Source organism: Capricornis sumatraensis, chromosome 10 (assembly GCF_032405125.1).
Source record: "Capricornis sumatraensis isolate serow.1 chromosome 10, serow.2, whole genome shotgun sequence".
Lineage (NCBI taxonomy): Eukaryota > Metazoa > Chordata > Mammalia > Artiodactyla > Bovidae > Capricornis > Capricornis sumatraensis.
This window is the reverse complement of record NC_091078.1, coordinates 93337905-93354919: the sequence shown is the minus strand read 5'-3', so window position 1 is coordinate 93354919 and position 17015 is coordinate 93337905. Positions and strand designations below refer to the sequence as shown.

The 17015-nt window shown below is 51.4% G+C and overlaps 2 protein-coding genes across 2 annotated transcripts in view; both read left to right on the top strand.

Annotated features, from left to right (window-relative positions):
* PRKCD (protein kinase C delta) overlaps window positions 1–9712 on the top strand; it is a 30763-nt gene extending 21051 nt beyond the window's left edge. The window contains exons 7-19 of the mRNA XM_068981791.1: window positions 66–97; window positions 1160–1245; window positions 1648–1777; window positions 2365–2465; window positions 3148–3241; window positions 3427–3524; window positions 3691–3864; window positions 4162–4253; window positions 4826–4888; window positions 5660–5798; window positions 5949–6137; window positions 6738–6866; window positions 9303–9712. Coding sequence (XP_068837892.1) covers window positions 66–97; window positions 1160–1245; window positions 1648–1777; window positions 2365–2465; window positions 3148–3241; window positions 3427–3524; window positions 3691–3864; window positions 4162–4253; window positions 4826–4888; window positions 5660–5798; window positions 5949–6137; window positions 6738–6866; window positions 9303–9461 — 1486 coding nt within the window. The 3' untranslated portion in view covers window positions 9462–9712. The remainder of the gene's footprint in view (window positions 1–65; window positions 98–1159; window positions 1246–1647; window positions 1778–2364; window positions 2466–3147; window positions 3242–3426; window positions 3525–3690; window positions 3865–4161; window positions 4254–4825; window positions 4889–5659; window positions 5799–5948; window positions 6138–6737; window positions 6867–9302) is intronic.
* A 5265-nt stretch (window positions 9713–14977) lies between these two features.
* Window positions 14978–15427, top strand: LOC138086894 (PRELI domain containing protein 3B-like). The gene is made up of 2 exons (XM_068981551.1): window positions 14978–15126; window positions 15217–15427. Exons 1-2 carry the CDS (start codon window positions 14978–14980, stop codon window positions 15425–15427), a joined length of 360 nt encoding a protein of 119 aa, XP_068837652.1.
* Window positions 15428–17015: the final 1588 nt, after the last annotated feature.

Below are 17015 nucleotides of genomic sequence, written 5' to 3'. Positions count from 1 at the left end.
CGGGAAAGGAAGGCCCCCATCCCTGGCCTTCCCACACTCACCCAGACTGGTCGCTTGCCTTTCAGGGGTCTCAACAAGCAAGGTTACAAGTGCAGACGTAAGTGTCTCCGTGGCCCAGTGTGTATGTGCATGTGTGTACACATGTGTGCCTGCGTGCATTCACAGCAAAGTTTGTGTCCCTGTGTTGGGATGGTGTGTTTGCAAGAAGCCTGTGTGTGTGTTTGCGTGTGTGGTGTTCCAGGCGGGTGGGCGTGTGTGGACGATAACTGCATCAGTGAGTGCCAGAGCTGGAGTGTCTCTTCCCAACGTTTCCTGTTGAGTGATGTCACCTTGGTGACCTTAAAGAGGCCCCAGTGGAGTATGCACACAGAACCCGCCAGCACTGCACATCAGGGCTCTTTCCCCGCAGAGAGTCTATCAGAGCTTTGCCAGTGTGTCCCTGGCTACACGTGTGCTCCTGTTTAGACCTGTGTGCATCTGGGTACCCATATAACCAGCACACCATGACGGTGCGTGCACAAGGTGGTGTGGGCCACTGGTGGTGAGCAGAGGCTCCAGAGCCAGCCTGCCTGGGTCTGAACCCCGGCTCCGCCACTTCCTTGCTGTCAGACCTTAGGCACAGTTACAACCTCTCTGTGTCTCAGTTTCCTCATCTGTGAAATGGGGATAATAGAGTCATTGTGAAGACCAAATGGGGTAAAATACGTAAAGCTGTGTTCTGTGAGTAGTGTACTGTAAGCATTCTATGTAAGTCTTGTCCTTACTACCCTGCTGTGTATGTGTGCCCGAGGGTGTCTGTGTAGGGGTGCATCTGTGTATGTGTGTGTCAGTGTGTGTGTTGGGGGGGTGGGTTGGAGGGTGAGAGAGCTTCGGAGCTGGATGCTGTCCTGGGCCACAATAAGGACTCCTCTGCCTCCTTCCCTAATCTCTGAGGCCTCCCCACCCCAGATCAGCCTGTCCTCCTTGCCCCATCCTTCCCAGGGAGGACAGAAAAATCAAGCTCCAGCGGGGGCCGAGGCCTCTGTGGAGTGAGGGTGTGGGTGGTCGGGGAGAACGGTGGCTTTGTGTAGAAGGCAGGACTGGGCCGGCGGGCGCCAGCTCACAGACTCTGCCCCTCCTGGGCCTTCCCGTCCCCCTCCTGGGCCTGTGCCTCCTCAAGAATGTAACGCTGCCATCCACAAGAAATGCATCGACAAGATCATCGGCCGGTGTACAGGCACTGCAGCCAACAGCCGGGACACCATAGTGAGGCTGGGCCCAGGGCGGCGGGGCGGGTTGGGGGGTGTACAGTCACTGCAGCCAACAGTCGGGACACCGTAGTGAGGCTGGGCCCAGGGCGGCGGGGCGGGTTGGGGGGTGTACAGGCACTGCAGCCAACAGTCGGGACACCATAGTGAGGCTGGACCCAGGGTGGCGGTGGGGGGGTGGGGGGTATCCGAGCTGTCCCCACCCCTTCCCTATTGGGTCACCCTTCCTCCCTGTTTTCCTTCATCCTTCCTTCTGGGTTGACCCCTGGGATCCCTGGATTTCCTATTCCCCATGGGGCCCTCTTGGGAAATCTACCATGTGTGGGGTTGGGGAGAGTTAGGGGGTAAGGAAGGGGCTGGAGCTGGCATGTGACCTTTGACCCGTGACTCTGCATCCCAGTTCCAGAAAGAACGTTTCAACATTGACATGCCGCACCGGTTCAAGGTGTATAACTACATGAGCCCCACCTTCTGTGACCACTGTGGCAGCCTGCTCTGGGGGCTGGTGAAGCAGGGATTAAAGTGTGAAGGTGCATGCTGGTGGGGGCGGGGGTGGGAGGGGAGGGAGGGGAGGGAGGGGAGGGAGGGGAGGGAGGGGAGGGCCCACCCTACCCAGACCCTGGAAACCATGACCAACTAAGGTTGCCATTGCTCCCTCACTTGGGGAATCTCACGGGGGTGAGGCCTCCTGGCCCCTCCCCACTGGCCCAACCGACTACCCTTTACTGCTATGAGACCATCAGAAGGTGGCCCCACGGCTCTGAGCTCCATGAGTTGAGTTGGCCCCAGTCACTGAGGAGAATGGAGCAGAAGGTGCTCAGTTGGGGGGGCCTGTCTCGGCAGCTTAAAACATGCTCCTCACTGGCCCTCTTCTCCACCTCCAGCTTCACTGTAGCAAGAGACCTCTGGAGGAAAAGGGACGTCTCTAGTTTGTCCCAGACATTTGTTTTCCACTTTTTAAGTAAGAAAAGATTTGTGCTGATGATTTCAGACACATCTTTTTCTAAAGGCAGGAAACCCAACAGACCCTGCCCTCCTTTCTCCTCCGTCCCTCCCCGCCCTACTGGCTGCCAGCCTGGGCCAGAGCCCTGATGATCTGCTTCTCTTCCCACCACAGACTGTGGCATGAATGTGCATCACAAGTGCCAGATGAAAGTGGCCAACCTCTGTGGCATCAACCAGAAGCTCTTGGCCGAGGCCTTGAACCAAGTTAGTCAGGTGGGCAGGCACTGTGGGGAGCCTGTACAGGGGGTCTTGGGGTTGGGACCCCCAAGACCAGTCCAGGCTCATGCTCACTCCTGGGGGGTGAACTGCAGTGAGGGGCATTTGTACCAAAGACCCCACTTCTGGAAGATCCATTTCAAGGTCTGGTCTTTAGAAAGTGGTGGGCTTGTTCTCCTAAGATATTAGTTATTCAAGCAGTGCTCTGAGGGTGAACCTGGAAGACTGCAAGTTTGGAACTCTTGGAACTAAAGCCTTTATATGTTTGTGTTGTGTGTGTGTGTGTGTTTGGGTATGTGGGTGGAGCTTGAAGAATGTCACAAAACTTTAAAATTGTAGAATCTATCACAAGTGAAGGAAAACAACAACAACAAGGTTCTATTAAGTGGTTGGGCGCGTAGGATTCAATTTCCAAAACTTTTGTTTGTAATCAGTGCCTTTCAGACCTCCAAGGCATCTCTGTGCTAGAAGTGTATGTATGTGTGTCTCTGTGTGTACTCTCTCGCACATGTGTACATGCACATGCACCACCTAGGGGTCCTGGGCTCTGCCCCTCGCTGTCCCCCATTGGTACTGAGGGTGGAGTTATGGATGGTTGGGGTCCTCCCTCTGCGTTGGGAGTTCTGACCATGCTATGACCTCTGGGCACCTCCCCCCCAACCCCCACCCCCTCCTCCAGAGATCTTTAAGGAAGGAAACAGAGACCCAAGACACTGTTGGGATCTACCAGAATTTTGAGAAGAAGCCAGGAGTCTCTGGAGATGATCTTTCAGGTAAAGCTATGCCCATGCCTTCCAAGAAAGCCCCTCCCCTCCCCCACCAGCATGGGGTCCTGTCCCCCACACAGTCGAACACACCTGTAGAGGAGGCCTCTCTGCTGGGAGGGATCCAGCAGGGCAGGGCCACCCTCTGGGCCTCCGGGCAGAGACCAGAGTCGGAAGCGGCTATGTCTTGGCAGAAACTGGGACCTACGGCAAGATCTGGGAGAGCAGCACCAAGTGCAGCATTGACAACTTCACCTTCATCAAGGTCCTGGGCAAAGGCAGCTTCGGGAAGGTGAGGGCCCCATGGCCTCGGGGTAGGCAGCCTGAGCCACCTGAGCCCAGAATCCCGGGGACACCTCCTTCCCACCCTCTCTGTCTGCTTCCCGGTTGGGTGGGGCCATGCACCCTGGGCTTGGTTCTGGCCCTCCCCTGCTCAGCACCCCTGTTACATCCATCAGGTGCTGCTCGCAGAGCTGAAGGGCAAAAAGGAATTCTTCGCCATCAAGGCTCTCAAGAAAGACGTGGTCTTGATCGATGACGACGTGGAGTGCACCATGGTGGAGAAGCGGGTGCTGGCGCTCGCCGGGGATCATCCGTTTCTCACCCACCTCTTCTGCACCTTCCAGACCAAGGTGCCTGGCCCACCCACTGTCAGTGCCCCTGGCCCACAGCCCTCCTCAGTTGTTCAGGTCAGGGTCGTATCTCCCGTTGAGACTCGCCAGAACAGGATCCCTTCTTCCTCAGATCCCTGAAGGCAGGGCTGAGGTCGCCCATCCTCAGATGTCTCAGGGCAGGGCCATTCTTCCCCCTGCAGGTCCCTCAGGGCAGAGTTGTTCCCTGCTTCCTGTTAGGGCCTGCCCCTGGTGATCCTGTCAGGGTGCCACCCTTCGCTTTCTGTCCCCCTGGTCACCATCCTCCCGCCCCTGCAGGACCACCTGTTCTTTGTGATGGAGTTCCTCAATGGGGGCGACCTGATGTACCACATCCAGGACAAAGGCCGCTTCGAGCTCTCCCGTGCCACGTACGCGAAGCCCCATGAGGGGAAGAGCCCTCTGCCTGCCTGCCTTCCATTCCTTCTCTTCGCCCCCTGGAGAAGCTAGCCTGGGCTGGAGATGGGGTTGGAGAGACTTGGGGTGGCCTGGGCCATCCCCTGCCCAGTGTGGGAAGCCAGGGGTGGTGGGTGAGCTGTGGCTGGGAACCCAACCTGGTCATATGCCAGATCCTGTCCCCTCCTTGGGCCTCAGCCAGGTGGGTGATCTTATTCAATGCAGGACCCAGGTGGGTGGCCCCTTAAACCTGCATGCATCGCTAAACTGTGTGTGTGCACATAGGCATATCTGTATAAACACATATACTCTTATTAAGACAGAGGATAGTCTCCTTTGGAGCTTTTCCTTCTTAATTTTCTTTTCTGTCTTGGCTACCAGCTGCTACTTGCCTGACACTAGATGCACTTGATGAGGCCCAGGTTGTCTGTGAAGTTATGCACAGCATGTCCTGTCCCTGGGGGGACAAAAGAAGACCTAGGGAGAAGCAGGGGCTGCTCACAGATATCTCAGGACACCGTATATGTGTGTGTGTTGTCTCATCCAGGTTTTATGCAGCTGAGATAGTCTGTGGACTACAGTTTCTGCACCAGAAAGGGATCATTTACAGGTGCGGGGTTTGGGAGATGGGGCGGTGTTTAGGAGGGGAGGCCCCAACCACATCATATCCTCTGAAGTGCTCTGAATGGGGCCTAGTCCAGCTTTGGCCCCTTCTCTGCATGGAGTCGGTCTTTAAGCTGGGTATTTGCCTAAACCACCTACTCCATTGCTAGAATTCCTTGTGGCCCCTTAGCTGAGGCTAGCACAGCTCCAGGGACTGGGAAATCCCCAAGCATACTCTATGCCAGTCAGGGAGCACAGCCCTGACTGGTATGGTGTCTCTCTCCCTATGGTGTCTCCCTGTAAAGCCCCTCTAAAGCCCTATCCAAGCACTCTGAACTTCCACCCATAGGGACTGGTTTCATAAATTCTCACCCAACAAATGACAGTCCTATCCTGCTGTTAATATGTATCCATGCCAAAGGAAGAGGACAGGCTCTGTGCTGTTGTGGATGATGCCAGGGGATGTCGTCAAGTGGGAAACCAGTCCATGGGACAGTGTGTACTGAGTACTAGAGTCCAGACTTTAAAAGGTGGTGTGAGATGCACATTATAACATGCTGTCCGTGCCTAGACTCACTCTAGGCAAGTAGGATGGTGTGTGTCAAATGCAGTAGCCAGCTTGCAGGAAGCACTTATATTTAGCACTTCTTTGCCCTCCTCTTCCTCATTCCCCCCTCCCTGCGGGAGAGTGCTAGACTGACAGTGGGGACATGGGAGGGAGCTGCCTGGAGGAGGGGAGTGGGCCCTAATAACTCCTTCTTCTGTCCTTTCCACTCAGGGACCTCAAGCTGGACAATGTGTTGCTGGACCACAGCGGCCACATCAAGATTGCCGACTTCGGCATGTGCAAGGAGAACATGTCCGGGGACAAACAGGCCAGCACCTTCTGCGGCACCCCTGACTACATCGCCCCCGAGGTGAGTGGCACCCTCCCCGCCCCGGCCAACACCTTGCCTCCACAGGGTGGGCGTGACTTGTGATGTCTGGGCCGCCACTGGGGGGCTGAGGAGATCCCGCCGGGCTTGTGTTCCGGAGCCCCTTCAGCTCCCACACTTTGTCTGCTCCAGATCCTGCAAGGCCTAAAATACTCGTTCTCTGTGGACTGGTGGTCCTTCGGAGTCCTTCTCTACGAGATGCTCATTGGTCAGTCCCCCTTCCATGGTGACGATGAGGACGAACTCTTCGAGTCCATCCGTTTGGACTCACCATACTATCCTCGCTGGATCACCAGGGAGTCCAAGGACATCCTGGAGAAGGTGGGAGGCCCTGGGCGGGGCTGGCCTGGGGTGGGGGCTGGCAGATACCAGGTCTCAGGAGTGCCAGAAGCCCCCTGTCTCAGGGATGGTGGCCTCACTGATGCTCTGGTCCTCACCCACCCGGGGGAGTCACCCTCCTGCTGCGATCCCAGGACCTCCTGTCTGGGTTCCCTGCACTGAGTCAGTCTGGCATGGCAGTGACAAGATTGGGGTCAGGAGATAGACGGACCCTAGGCTAAACTCTGAGTCTGTCTCCTTATCTACAAAATGAAGCTAGGAGAGAACCTTTCTCACAGACTTCTGGGTGGGGGGAAACATAAATTTGTGATGCTCAGGCCTGTGCCAGGCAGACGGTAAACACTCAGTAAATGACCACTGCTTTTACTCACAAATCCCACCCTCTGAGAGTCCCAGCAGCCCCCATCCATGCAGACTTGGGAGCAGAGACAAAAGAGGATTCCTCCATCCCAGAGGCTCTGGGGTGTGATGCTGGGCTGAGCCAGACTGGCCCGGGTACCCCTGGGCCTGCTTGGGGGTTTTCTGAGGAACCCATTTCCTGCAGCCCTTGGGTGCTAACCAGGTTCCTTTGCTGGGTTGCAGCTGCTTGAACGGGACGTAAGCAAGAGGCTGGGAGTGACAGGGAACATCAAAATCCACCCCTTCTTCAAGACCATCAACTGGGTTCTGCTGGAGAAACGTGCAGTGGAGCCACCCTTCAAACCCAGAGTGGTATGTAATCCTACTCCGGTGGGGCTGCCACTCCACATTGCCCCTACTGCCTTCCTGGGTGCGCTCCTCCTGCTTTGTCCTTCCTCCCTCCTGCCTCATTTCCATGCTCTCCTCCTCTCCCTTCTTCTGACGAATCCGCTTTCCCAGCCCTTCTGGCAGGCTGAGTCACAGTCTCTACCTTTGTGTTCTCATGGTCTCTCCTCAGTCAGTCAGTCATTCAACAAACATTTGGTAACAGTGGATCCAGAACCCTTTACCATGCATTCTCTTTTATTTATTTATTTATGGCTACACTGAGTCTTCATTGCATCATGCAGGCTTTCTCTAGTTGCAGCAACCGGGGGCTGCTCTTTGTTGTGGTGCGTGGGCTTTTCGTCGTGGTGGCTTTTCGCTGCGAAGCACAGGCTCCAGGCACACAGACTTCAGTAGCTGTGGTGCACAGGCTTGGTTGCTCTGAGGCATTGTGGAATCTTTCCAGACTAGGGATTGAACCCATGTCCCCTGCCCTGGCAGGTGGATTTTTATCCACTGCGCCACCAGGGAAGTCCAACCATACATTCTTTAACACCCACTGTGTGCAGGGGAGTATGCTTTGGTAATCAGAGTTAAGGCCTCCCTCCCTCCATCTATCCATCCACCCAGTCAGTCCATTTTGCAATAAATATAGAAAATGCTGAGTGCCTTCTGAGTGCAGAGCACTGAGCTGGGCTGCATGCACAGCAGAGTAGGAGGCCCAGTCCCAGAACTGGAGGGCCCCAGCTCCTCAGAGAGATAAGAAACTTGCATGCTGATGATCATTTATGATAAAAGGCATCAGTATGAGAGATGTCACAAGGCCACACACAACCAGTTGCCATGAGGAGGGTCTGTCGGCAGGAGCCAGGATCCAGAGTTTGGAGCAGGTCTGAGAGGAAATGGAATGTGGGCAGGGCTGAGGAGGCCCAGTCAGGCTGGGGCCAGATGCTTTCCAGGGAAAGCAAGGTTGCTATACACAACAGCCTAGAATCTAGAGAAGCTGCCAGGAGCGAGCAGGAGAGCAGAGGCAGGCTGGACTTCTCAGAAGTCGGACACCAAGGCCCTTCTCTGATCACAGCTCTTCCTCCCTTCCTCTTTCTCTCCTTTGCCTCCCCTCGCTCCTTGAGGACGCTGTTACCATCTAGCAGCCTGTGTAACATGCTCCAGTGTTTGTGTTTTAAAACCGCAGAGAACTCCGCCGACTCCAGGGACCTAAAACTTGCTGCCTCCTGCACTGGGCACATTACTAGCAGGCAAGGCAGGCTGTAGGAATATCCCACAGCCTGCGTTTAGTGTCATGCTTTTGATAGAAAGAGGGAAGGACTGATTTTAAACAACACCAGGCATATGTGCTAATCAGCAGCAATCCCTCTCGGAAGGAAGAGGTAGGGGCCTGTGATGAGCTGGCCCCAAGGGGTTTCAGCACCAAGAGTTAACAGACCTGCCAGGAAACTGGCCCAAACTGCTCTGCTCTGTCAGTTTTTCAAAGAAGCCAGGAACCTGGATTTTTTAAAATTTTTTTTGGCTGCACCACACAATACATGGGATCTTACTTCCCCAACCAGGAATTGAACCCATGGTTTGGAAAGTCCCCAAAACTTGATTTTGATGTCATATTTCCTAATTTAAAAATATCGGCTCAGGAGTTTCCTGGCAGTCCAATGGTTAGGACTCTGAGCTTTCACTTCCTAGGAGCCAGGTTCAATCCCTGGCTAAGCTAAGATCCCACAAGCCACGTGGTGCGGCCAAAAGAAAATTGGCTCAAATGCCATTAAAACTCATGGCTAGTCAAAATGGTTGTACCTGCAGCTCAGTTTGGCCTGAGGGCCACCAGCTTGAGACCTCTTTCTGTCACACTTTCACTGTACCCTGAGAAGCAGAGTTGGCAAATTTTTCCTGTGAACAGCCTGACAGGAAATACTGTAGGCTTTTCAGGCCAGCTGGTCTCAAAGTGGCCATAGATGTAGCCATAGACATAGCAGCATGTCAGTTAATAGGCATGGTTGTGTACTAATAAAACTTTATTTATGGATACTGAACCATTGAATTTCATTTAATTTTCACATGTCATGAAATTTTATTCTCCTTTTGTTTTTTTTCCTAAACATTTAAAAATGCAAAATCCAATCTGAGCTGGTGGGACCTACAGAAACAGGTGGTGGAAGGGGTTTGACCCAAGGCTGTATTGCCTGCTTGGGCAAGTGCCCACGTTTCCTCCTCCAGGCCCCCTGCTGGTTTCCTTCAGCCCCTTGGGTAACAGCATCCCCCTTCCAGCAGAGAGGCTCCCTTTTCTGTTCTCAATAAGGATGGCTCTGCCTGGCCCAGCCCAGCAGGGATTCTGGCCCCAGGGGTGGGTCCCTGGAACCCCAGGAACCTTCGCCCTTTGAGTCCTGCTTACACACCCCTACCCTCTGCTTGCAGAAGTCACCTGGCGACTACAGCAACTTCGACCAGGAGTTCCTGAATGAGAAGCCGCGCCTCTCCTACAGCGACAAGAACCTCATCGAGTCCATGGACCAAACAGCATTTGCTGGCTTCTCCTTCGTGAACCCCAAATTTGAGAGGCTCCTGGAAAACTGAGGTTCCCGAACGTGTGCCCCAAAAGCCCATCCCAGCCCGGGAGCCTGGGTCAGCCAGCACCACCTGCCAACCCGGCAGCGCAGGTGGGGCCCACACTTCATCAGCACCTGCCTGCCCCCCACGATAAGCAACCGTGCAGTTGTCGTGATTTCTGCTGCTGGCTGCCCTCCATGTCCCCCAGAGGGGCCTCAGCTCCTGTCCAGCTGGGCTTTCATGGTACTTCCTCTGTGAATTGTGTGTGAATTTGCTTTTCCTCTGCCCTCAGAGGGAAATTGTAAATCCTGTGTTTCATGACTTGAATGTAGTTATCTATTGAAATATATATATATTATATATATATATGCACATACATATATATATATATATATATAGGCTGTATATATTGCTCAGTAGAGAAAAAAATGTGGGGGACTGGTGATACGTTGATCTTTTAAAATATATATATTATATATATATGACACACACCCTTCCGACCTCCTACCCCCCTTCAAAAGAAAAAGGAGCACAAGCTGTTTGAACCACCAGGTGCTTTGATTTGTCTGTCTAAATAAACACCAAGTGGTACCGACCTGGCTGTTGGGACACATTTGTCCCAGGAAGCTGGTGGCCGCTGCTCCCGCTTCCGGCAGCTGTCTTGGACGCTAAACCTAGCTGTTAGCTGCAGATGCAGAACCCCTGGGCTTTCATGCAAATGTGTTTGTATTTATGGGTTTCCTCTGGCTCCAGAGCTGGGGGCCAAAAGCAGAACACTTTTCTGGGTGGCTGAGGGAGCCCCAGTTGTCTCTTTGGGGTGATGGGACCAGCTACAGAAAATCCATCTTAGAAGAATGAGGGGCGAGCGTGGAAGAGCAGGACAGTGCACGGCCTGGCCAGAAGACATGAGAAAAGGTGGTGAGGCCAGCCCAGACTGGGACGGAGAGGAGGGGAGAGGAAGGAAATACAGCTCAGATTTCAGGCAGTTGTGGATTCAAATCGCAGAGGAGCCAAAAGATGTGGCTTTTCAGATGTCACTTAATCATCCAAAATCTCCATTTCCTCATCTGTACAATGGGCCTGAGTTATTCAGTGTAACTCCTCAAGTTTGTCCCCGCCCTTGCCACAGAGGAGTCTATGTCTGAGTTCTAGAATCTATTCCCCAGGAGCCCTGGGGACAGGGAGGGGAGCAAGGTAGGAGAAAAAGGATGAAATCCCGAGTGGCCGGGTCGGGGTTGAGAGCCTTGCCCCAGTGTGCCCTGGTGCAGCCAGGAAACTGGCGGTGGCCGCTGCCCCCCAAGCCTGCAGGTCTCTGTCCCCGCCACCTCTTGCCTGCTCTCAGCTTCCTGTTTCTTCCTGTCTGTCTCTCTTGGGGCACAAGCCTTGGGGAGGGTCCGCCCTCCAGCCCTTCAGGTCCAGCCCCCCAAGCTCTCATCCCTGGTGGTAGGTGAGGTGCCCCCAGAGCCTGATTGGCTGGCCCTGGCAGCCAAGCAGGTGGCTTCCAGCTGGCCAGGGGAGGGGGCTGGGGTGTCAAACCTTCCCCGGAGAGACCAAGTGTCCCCTTCCCCTCTCCCCGCCTGCCATCTTCTCAGGAAACGCTTGAATCCTTGCTCTGCGTCCAGAAGTGGGGCTTTGTCCCCTTGGGCTGACAGTCAGGTTGGGGAGACACTGGGTGACATGGGCTGTGCTGGGGCACGCTGGGGCTGTGAGAGCCCAGAGAAGGAGCCTGGGGACCCCTGTTCCCCACCTCTGCTGCCCAGGCCCCAGAAAGCCTTGGGTTGGTCCATTAGAACAGAAATACAGTTGGTGTGTGAATTCAGAGCCTCTCGCCATCTTTCTGCAGCTCCAAGGTGGGGCCGTGCACCCAGACCTCATTTCCTCCAGCGTGGGCTGGGGGAATAAGTAGTTTTTCGGCCAGAGGCAGTGGAGAGTGGCAAGGTGAATATTAGTCCGCCACACACACACTGTAACTGCCATGAGTTTCTTCGGTGGGCCTCAGTTCCTCATCTGTAAAAGGGCACCATTACTCCCTGCTGCCTCGTGGAGCTCCTGGCTCTGAGGGACCCCTTGGAGACTGACGCCGAGTACCCGGTGGTCCTGGGCGAAGCCTAAGAGAGAGAAGAGCAAGCTACAGAGATGCTGCAAAACTGCCTGCAAAGCCATGCAGGTCCATACCTGTTCCCAGAGTTGAGTAGGCATCAGGCCTGCCTGGTGGCCCAGGAAATGCCTGTAGTGGCTGGGCCCAGAGTCACACTTTCACTGGGATCAGGGGTCCAGAAACAGGCAGACAGCCCTCCACTTGCCAAGTAGGTTTGCTGGCAGAGCAGCAAGCTCCGGTGCCACCTCAAATGTGTAGCGGGCCTTACCCTCGTGCCAAGCGGACTAACACAGATGCAGGAGGTCTTGGGGGCCAGGGGCAGGAGCAGGGCTCTGCTGTCACATGCCCCTGGTTTCAAACCCTGCACATCCCTAGTTGTGTGACCTCAGTATGTGACAGCCTCCTGGAGCTCCAGTTTCCTTTACTGTAAATTGGGGATAGAGGCAGACTGTGTTTTGTTGCGCTTCACTTTCGTGTGCTCTGCAGACATCATGCTCTTTACAAATATAAAATCTGTGGCAACCGTGCATGGAGCAAGTCGATCAGTGCTGTTTCTCCAATGGCAGTTGCTCACTTTGTGTTTCTGTGTCACATTTTGGTGATTTTCTGGATGTTTCAAATTTTTAGGTAATTATTATATCTGTCATGGTGATCAGTGATCTCTGATGTTACTATCGTAATTGTTTTGCAGTACCGCAAACTGCACCCATATAAGAACTTAACCCGTAAATGCTATGTGTATTCTGACTGCTCCACTGACTGGCTGTTCCCCCATCTCTCTTCCTTTCCTTGGCCTCCCTATTCTCTGAGACACAACAGTATTGTGTTTTCTTTTTTAACATGTTTTCTTTTAAAAAAATATTTATTATTTATTTTTGGCTGCGTTGGGTCTTAGTTGCAACACTCAGGATAGTTTTTTGCATTGCACGGGCTCAGTAGCTGTAGCGTGCAGGCTTGGTTGCCCCAAGACACGTGGGATCTTAGTTCTGTGACCAGGGATCAAACCCATGTCCTCTGCATCGGAAGGCAGATTTTTCTCTACTGGACCACCAGGAAAGTCCCAAGACACAACAATTTTGAAATTAGTCCCATTAACAACCCTTCATTGGCTTCTACATGTTCAAGTGAAAGGAAAGAGTCGCACATTCCTTTAAATCCAAAGCTAGAAGTGATTAAGCTCAGTGAGGAAGGCATGTGGAAAGCTAAGACAGGCTGAAAGTTAGGCCTCTTTGGCCAGTTAGCCAAGTTGGGAATGTAAAGGAGTTCTTGAAGGAAATTAAAAGTGTTAATCCCATGACTGTATGAATGATAAAGTGAAACAGCCTTACTGCTGATGTAGAGAAAGTGTTAGTGGTCTGGAAAGAACATCAAACTACCCATAGCATTCCTTTGCGCCAAAGCCTAATCTAGAGTAAGGCCCTGAAAAAAAAAAAAAAAAAAAAAGTGTTAGTTGCTTCCCTTGTGGCTCAGCTGGTAAAGAATCCTCCTGCAATGCGGGAGATGTGGGTTTGATCCCTGGGTTGGGAAGATCCCCTGGAGAAGGGAAAGGCTACCCACTCCAGTATTCTGGCCTGAAGAATTCCATGGACTGTATGGTCCATGGGATCGCAAAGAGTTGGACATGACAGCGACTTTCACAGTCAGTAGCTCAGTCATGTCCGATTCTTTGGGACTCCATAGACTGTAGCCTGCCTGGCTCCATTGCCCATGGAATTCTTGGGTTTCCTGCATTGCAGGCAGATTCTTTACCGTCTGAGCTGCCAGGGAAACCCAGAGTAAGGTCCTCTCTTCAGATATGTGAAGGCTGAAAGAGGTGAGCAAGCTGCAGAAGAAAAGTTTGAAACTAGCAGAGGTTGGTTTACGAGGTTTCAGAAAAGACCTTTCTCCAAAGAAGTGCAAGGAGAAGTAGCAAGTGCTGCTGTAGAAGCTTCAGCAAGTTATCCAGAAGAGCTAACCAAGATAATTACTCAAAGTGATTACATTAAACAACTGATTTTCATTGTAGATAAAACAGCCTTATCTTGGAAGAAAATGCCATCTAGAACGTTCATAGCTAGAGAGAAGTCATTGCCTGGCCTCAAAGCTTCAAAGGACAAGCTGACTCTTGTTAGGGGCTATTGCAGCTGGTGAGCTTAAGCCAAAGCCAGTGCTCATTTACATTTACAAAAATCCTAGGGCCCTTAAGAATGACGCTAAATCTACTCTGCCTGTGCTTTGTAAATGGAACAATAAAGCTTGGATGATAGCACATCTGTTTACGACATGGTTTACTGAACACTTTAAGAATATTGTTGAAACCTGCTCAGAAAAAAAAATTCCTTTCAAAATATTACTGCTTATTGACAATGTACCTAGTCACTCAAGACTTCTGATAGGTGTGTACAAGATTGATGTTGTTTTCGTTCCCGCTGAAACAACATCCCACCTATGAACCAAAGAGTAATTTTGACTTTCAAGTCTTATCTTATTAAAAATTACCTTTCAGGGACTTCTCTGGTGGTACAGAGGATAAGAATCCACCTGCCAATGCAGGGGACACAGGTTCAATCCCTGGTCCAGGAAGATTCCACAAGCTGTGGAGCAACTAAGCCCACGTGCCATGATTACTGAGTCCGTGTGCTCCGACTACTGAAGCCGGTGTACCTGGAGCCGGTGCTCCACAAGAAGAGAAGTGACTGCAGTGGAGAGCCTGTGCACCTCAGTGAAGGAGGAGCCCGTGCACACTGCAACTAGGCAACAAGGACCCAGCACAACCAAGATAAAATTTAAAAGAGGAAAAGAAACGCCTTTCATAAGGCTATAGCTGCCACAGATAGTGATTTCCTCTGATGGATCTGAAAATTGAAAACCTGCTGGAAAAGATTTACCATCCTAGATGCCATGTGATCCATGGGAAGGGGTCAAAACATCAACATTAACAGGAGTTTGGAAGAATTTGATTCCAACCCTCATGGATGACTTTGAGTGGTTCAGGATTCCACTGGAGGATGTCACTGCAGATGTGGGAATCACAGAAGCCCTAGAAGTAGAGCCTGAACACATAACTGAATTGCTGCAATTTCGTGACAAAACTTTTAACGAACGAGGAATTACTTCTTATGGACAAGCAAAGAAATTGGTTTCTTGAAACAGAATCTACTCCTGGTGAGGATGCTGTGAAGATTGTTGAAAGGATTTAGAACGCTATTACGTAAATGTAGTTGATAAAGCAGTGGCAGGGCTTGAGAGAACCGACTCCAAGTTTGCAAGAAGTTCTACTGTGAGTAAAATGCTATCAAACAGCACTGTGTACTACAGAAAAATTGCTCATAAATGGCAGAGTCATTTGATACAGCAAACTTCATTGCTGTCTTATTGTAAGAAATTGCCATTAGTGCCGCCCAGACACTATGCTGGCCGCCAGTACCATGAAGATCTGGACTTCGGAGCATGACTTTGACCACCCATGGGAAACTGTTACAACAGCTGCATTTCAAACCCTTTGAACCTGAGTGTGGTTGGAGTTGATGTACTGGACAGACACATAGATCCCTCTGGAAAGTTGCACAGCCATAGACTTCTCGGCACAGAGTGGGGACTGCCTTCCATTGTGAAATCTATTATTGGTGCAGCAAGAACCAAAACATCTGTGCAAGAATATTCTGTAGTGGATCCTGTAGAGAAAACAATGGAATTTAAATCTACAAATATTTCACTTACAAATATGGTTTCAATAGATGGGAGACTTACATACCACATCCTCAAGACTCAGAAAAACTATTTTGACTCACGAAGCCATAATTACTGTGAAGGAGTCAGTCTGAGCCATTACCTTGAAGGGCTGATGGCAAGTATGATATCATCAAATGCTAACAAAGGCCAAGAAGCAATGGAGTGGGTAATACATAAATGCTGAAAGTGAGGAACGGCCGGCTTCGGCAAGAGGAAGCTTATGAACACCAATGGCGGCAGCAGCAGCATTTGGGGAGAAATGATAATGGAAGTTGATACACAGCACCCAGTTCCCCAGCTCTACAAACTGGCAGTATATTTGTTATTTAAAAAATACAACTCTATTTTAGGTAGAATTTTTTTTTTTAAAGTTGAAGAAAAGCTGTGTGACTTGATCAAAGCAAAGAGGTGCGGGGTTTCTAAATAAAAGGGATCAGCTTTAAAAAAACATTGCCACAGCTTCCTCAGTCTTCAAGCCGCCAACACCTTGATCCATCAGCAACCATCAACATTAAGGGAAGACCCTCCACCAGCAAAAAGATTATGAGTTGCTGAAGGCTCAAGATGCTAGCATTTTTTAGCAGTAAAGTACTATATAAGTGAGGTATGGACATTTTTTAATTTTAAAATTATTTTGTTACTATTTTACTTTTTGGCCTTGAAGCACAGTATGTGGGATCTTACTTCCACAACAAGGGATCGAACCCATGCACCCTGTATTAGAAGTGTGGCATCTTAACCACTGGACCACCAGGGAAGTCCCTGTACACTTTTTTCAGACTGAATGCTATTGCATACTTAATAGACTACAGTATAAACACAACTTTTATATGCACTGGGAAGCCAAAAACTCTGTGTGACTCATGCTTTATTTTGGTGTCCTGGAACCAAACTTGTAATATTGCTAAGTTATGCCTGTAACTATGATGCTGCTTGTGGACTAGGATGATTTCTGTAAGTGCATCCCATGGGCTCCAGACACAGTAGATGCTTAGTAAATAGCAGCCTCTGTGACCCCATCCCCTCATGGGGATGAAAGCTGCTTAGGACAGCAGCCTGTCAGTTGCACATTGGAACCCCTGGGCCTTCTGACCAGACTGCAGGAGGACACCTTGGCAGTTTCAGTTAAAACCTAAAATGCACCCACCCCATGAGTCAGCAGTCCCTCTCCCCAAGCAGTTACCCAAAGGAGACTCACATAGAGGCCCTAGGAAATGGACCAGGATGCCCACCACCTCATGGACTAATTGGGGAAAACCAGAAGCAAGCAGGACTCTCAACAGCTAGGGGGGTGGGGTGATGGTTAAATACTTCCCTGATGTGGAAAGTGGTGCAGGGCAAAGGGATCGAGAGAAGCAAGTTAGAGAACCATAACTTCAGAGTGATTCCGCTCTGTGGTTCCATGTGCCTGCTTATGAGGGCACCCAAAAGTGAAGGATGGATGAATGGGCTGCGCAAACCACAACCCCTTCATGGCAGTGGCTCTCACAGTCAGCATGCGATGCATCATGATAAGATACATCCTTTATGCCAGATTCTAACCAACAGGTCTCAGCCCTGACTGTGCGCTGGAACATGATGCCCAGGCCGCTCTGGGTCTAGTTCTAGGTGATCTCTGGAGGGGACCCCACATCAGTATTGCTAAATCGCCCCACAATCCAATGGGCACCAGGACTGAGAGTCACTTGGTTGAGATTCAGAAATCTGCATTTTGCCCAGTCATCCTGTTGGAGCAGGGAGATGCTGCTGTGAGCAGGCCACACTCTGGAAGG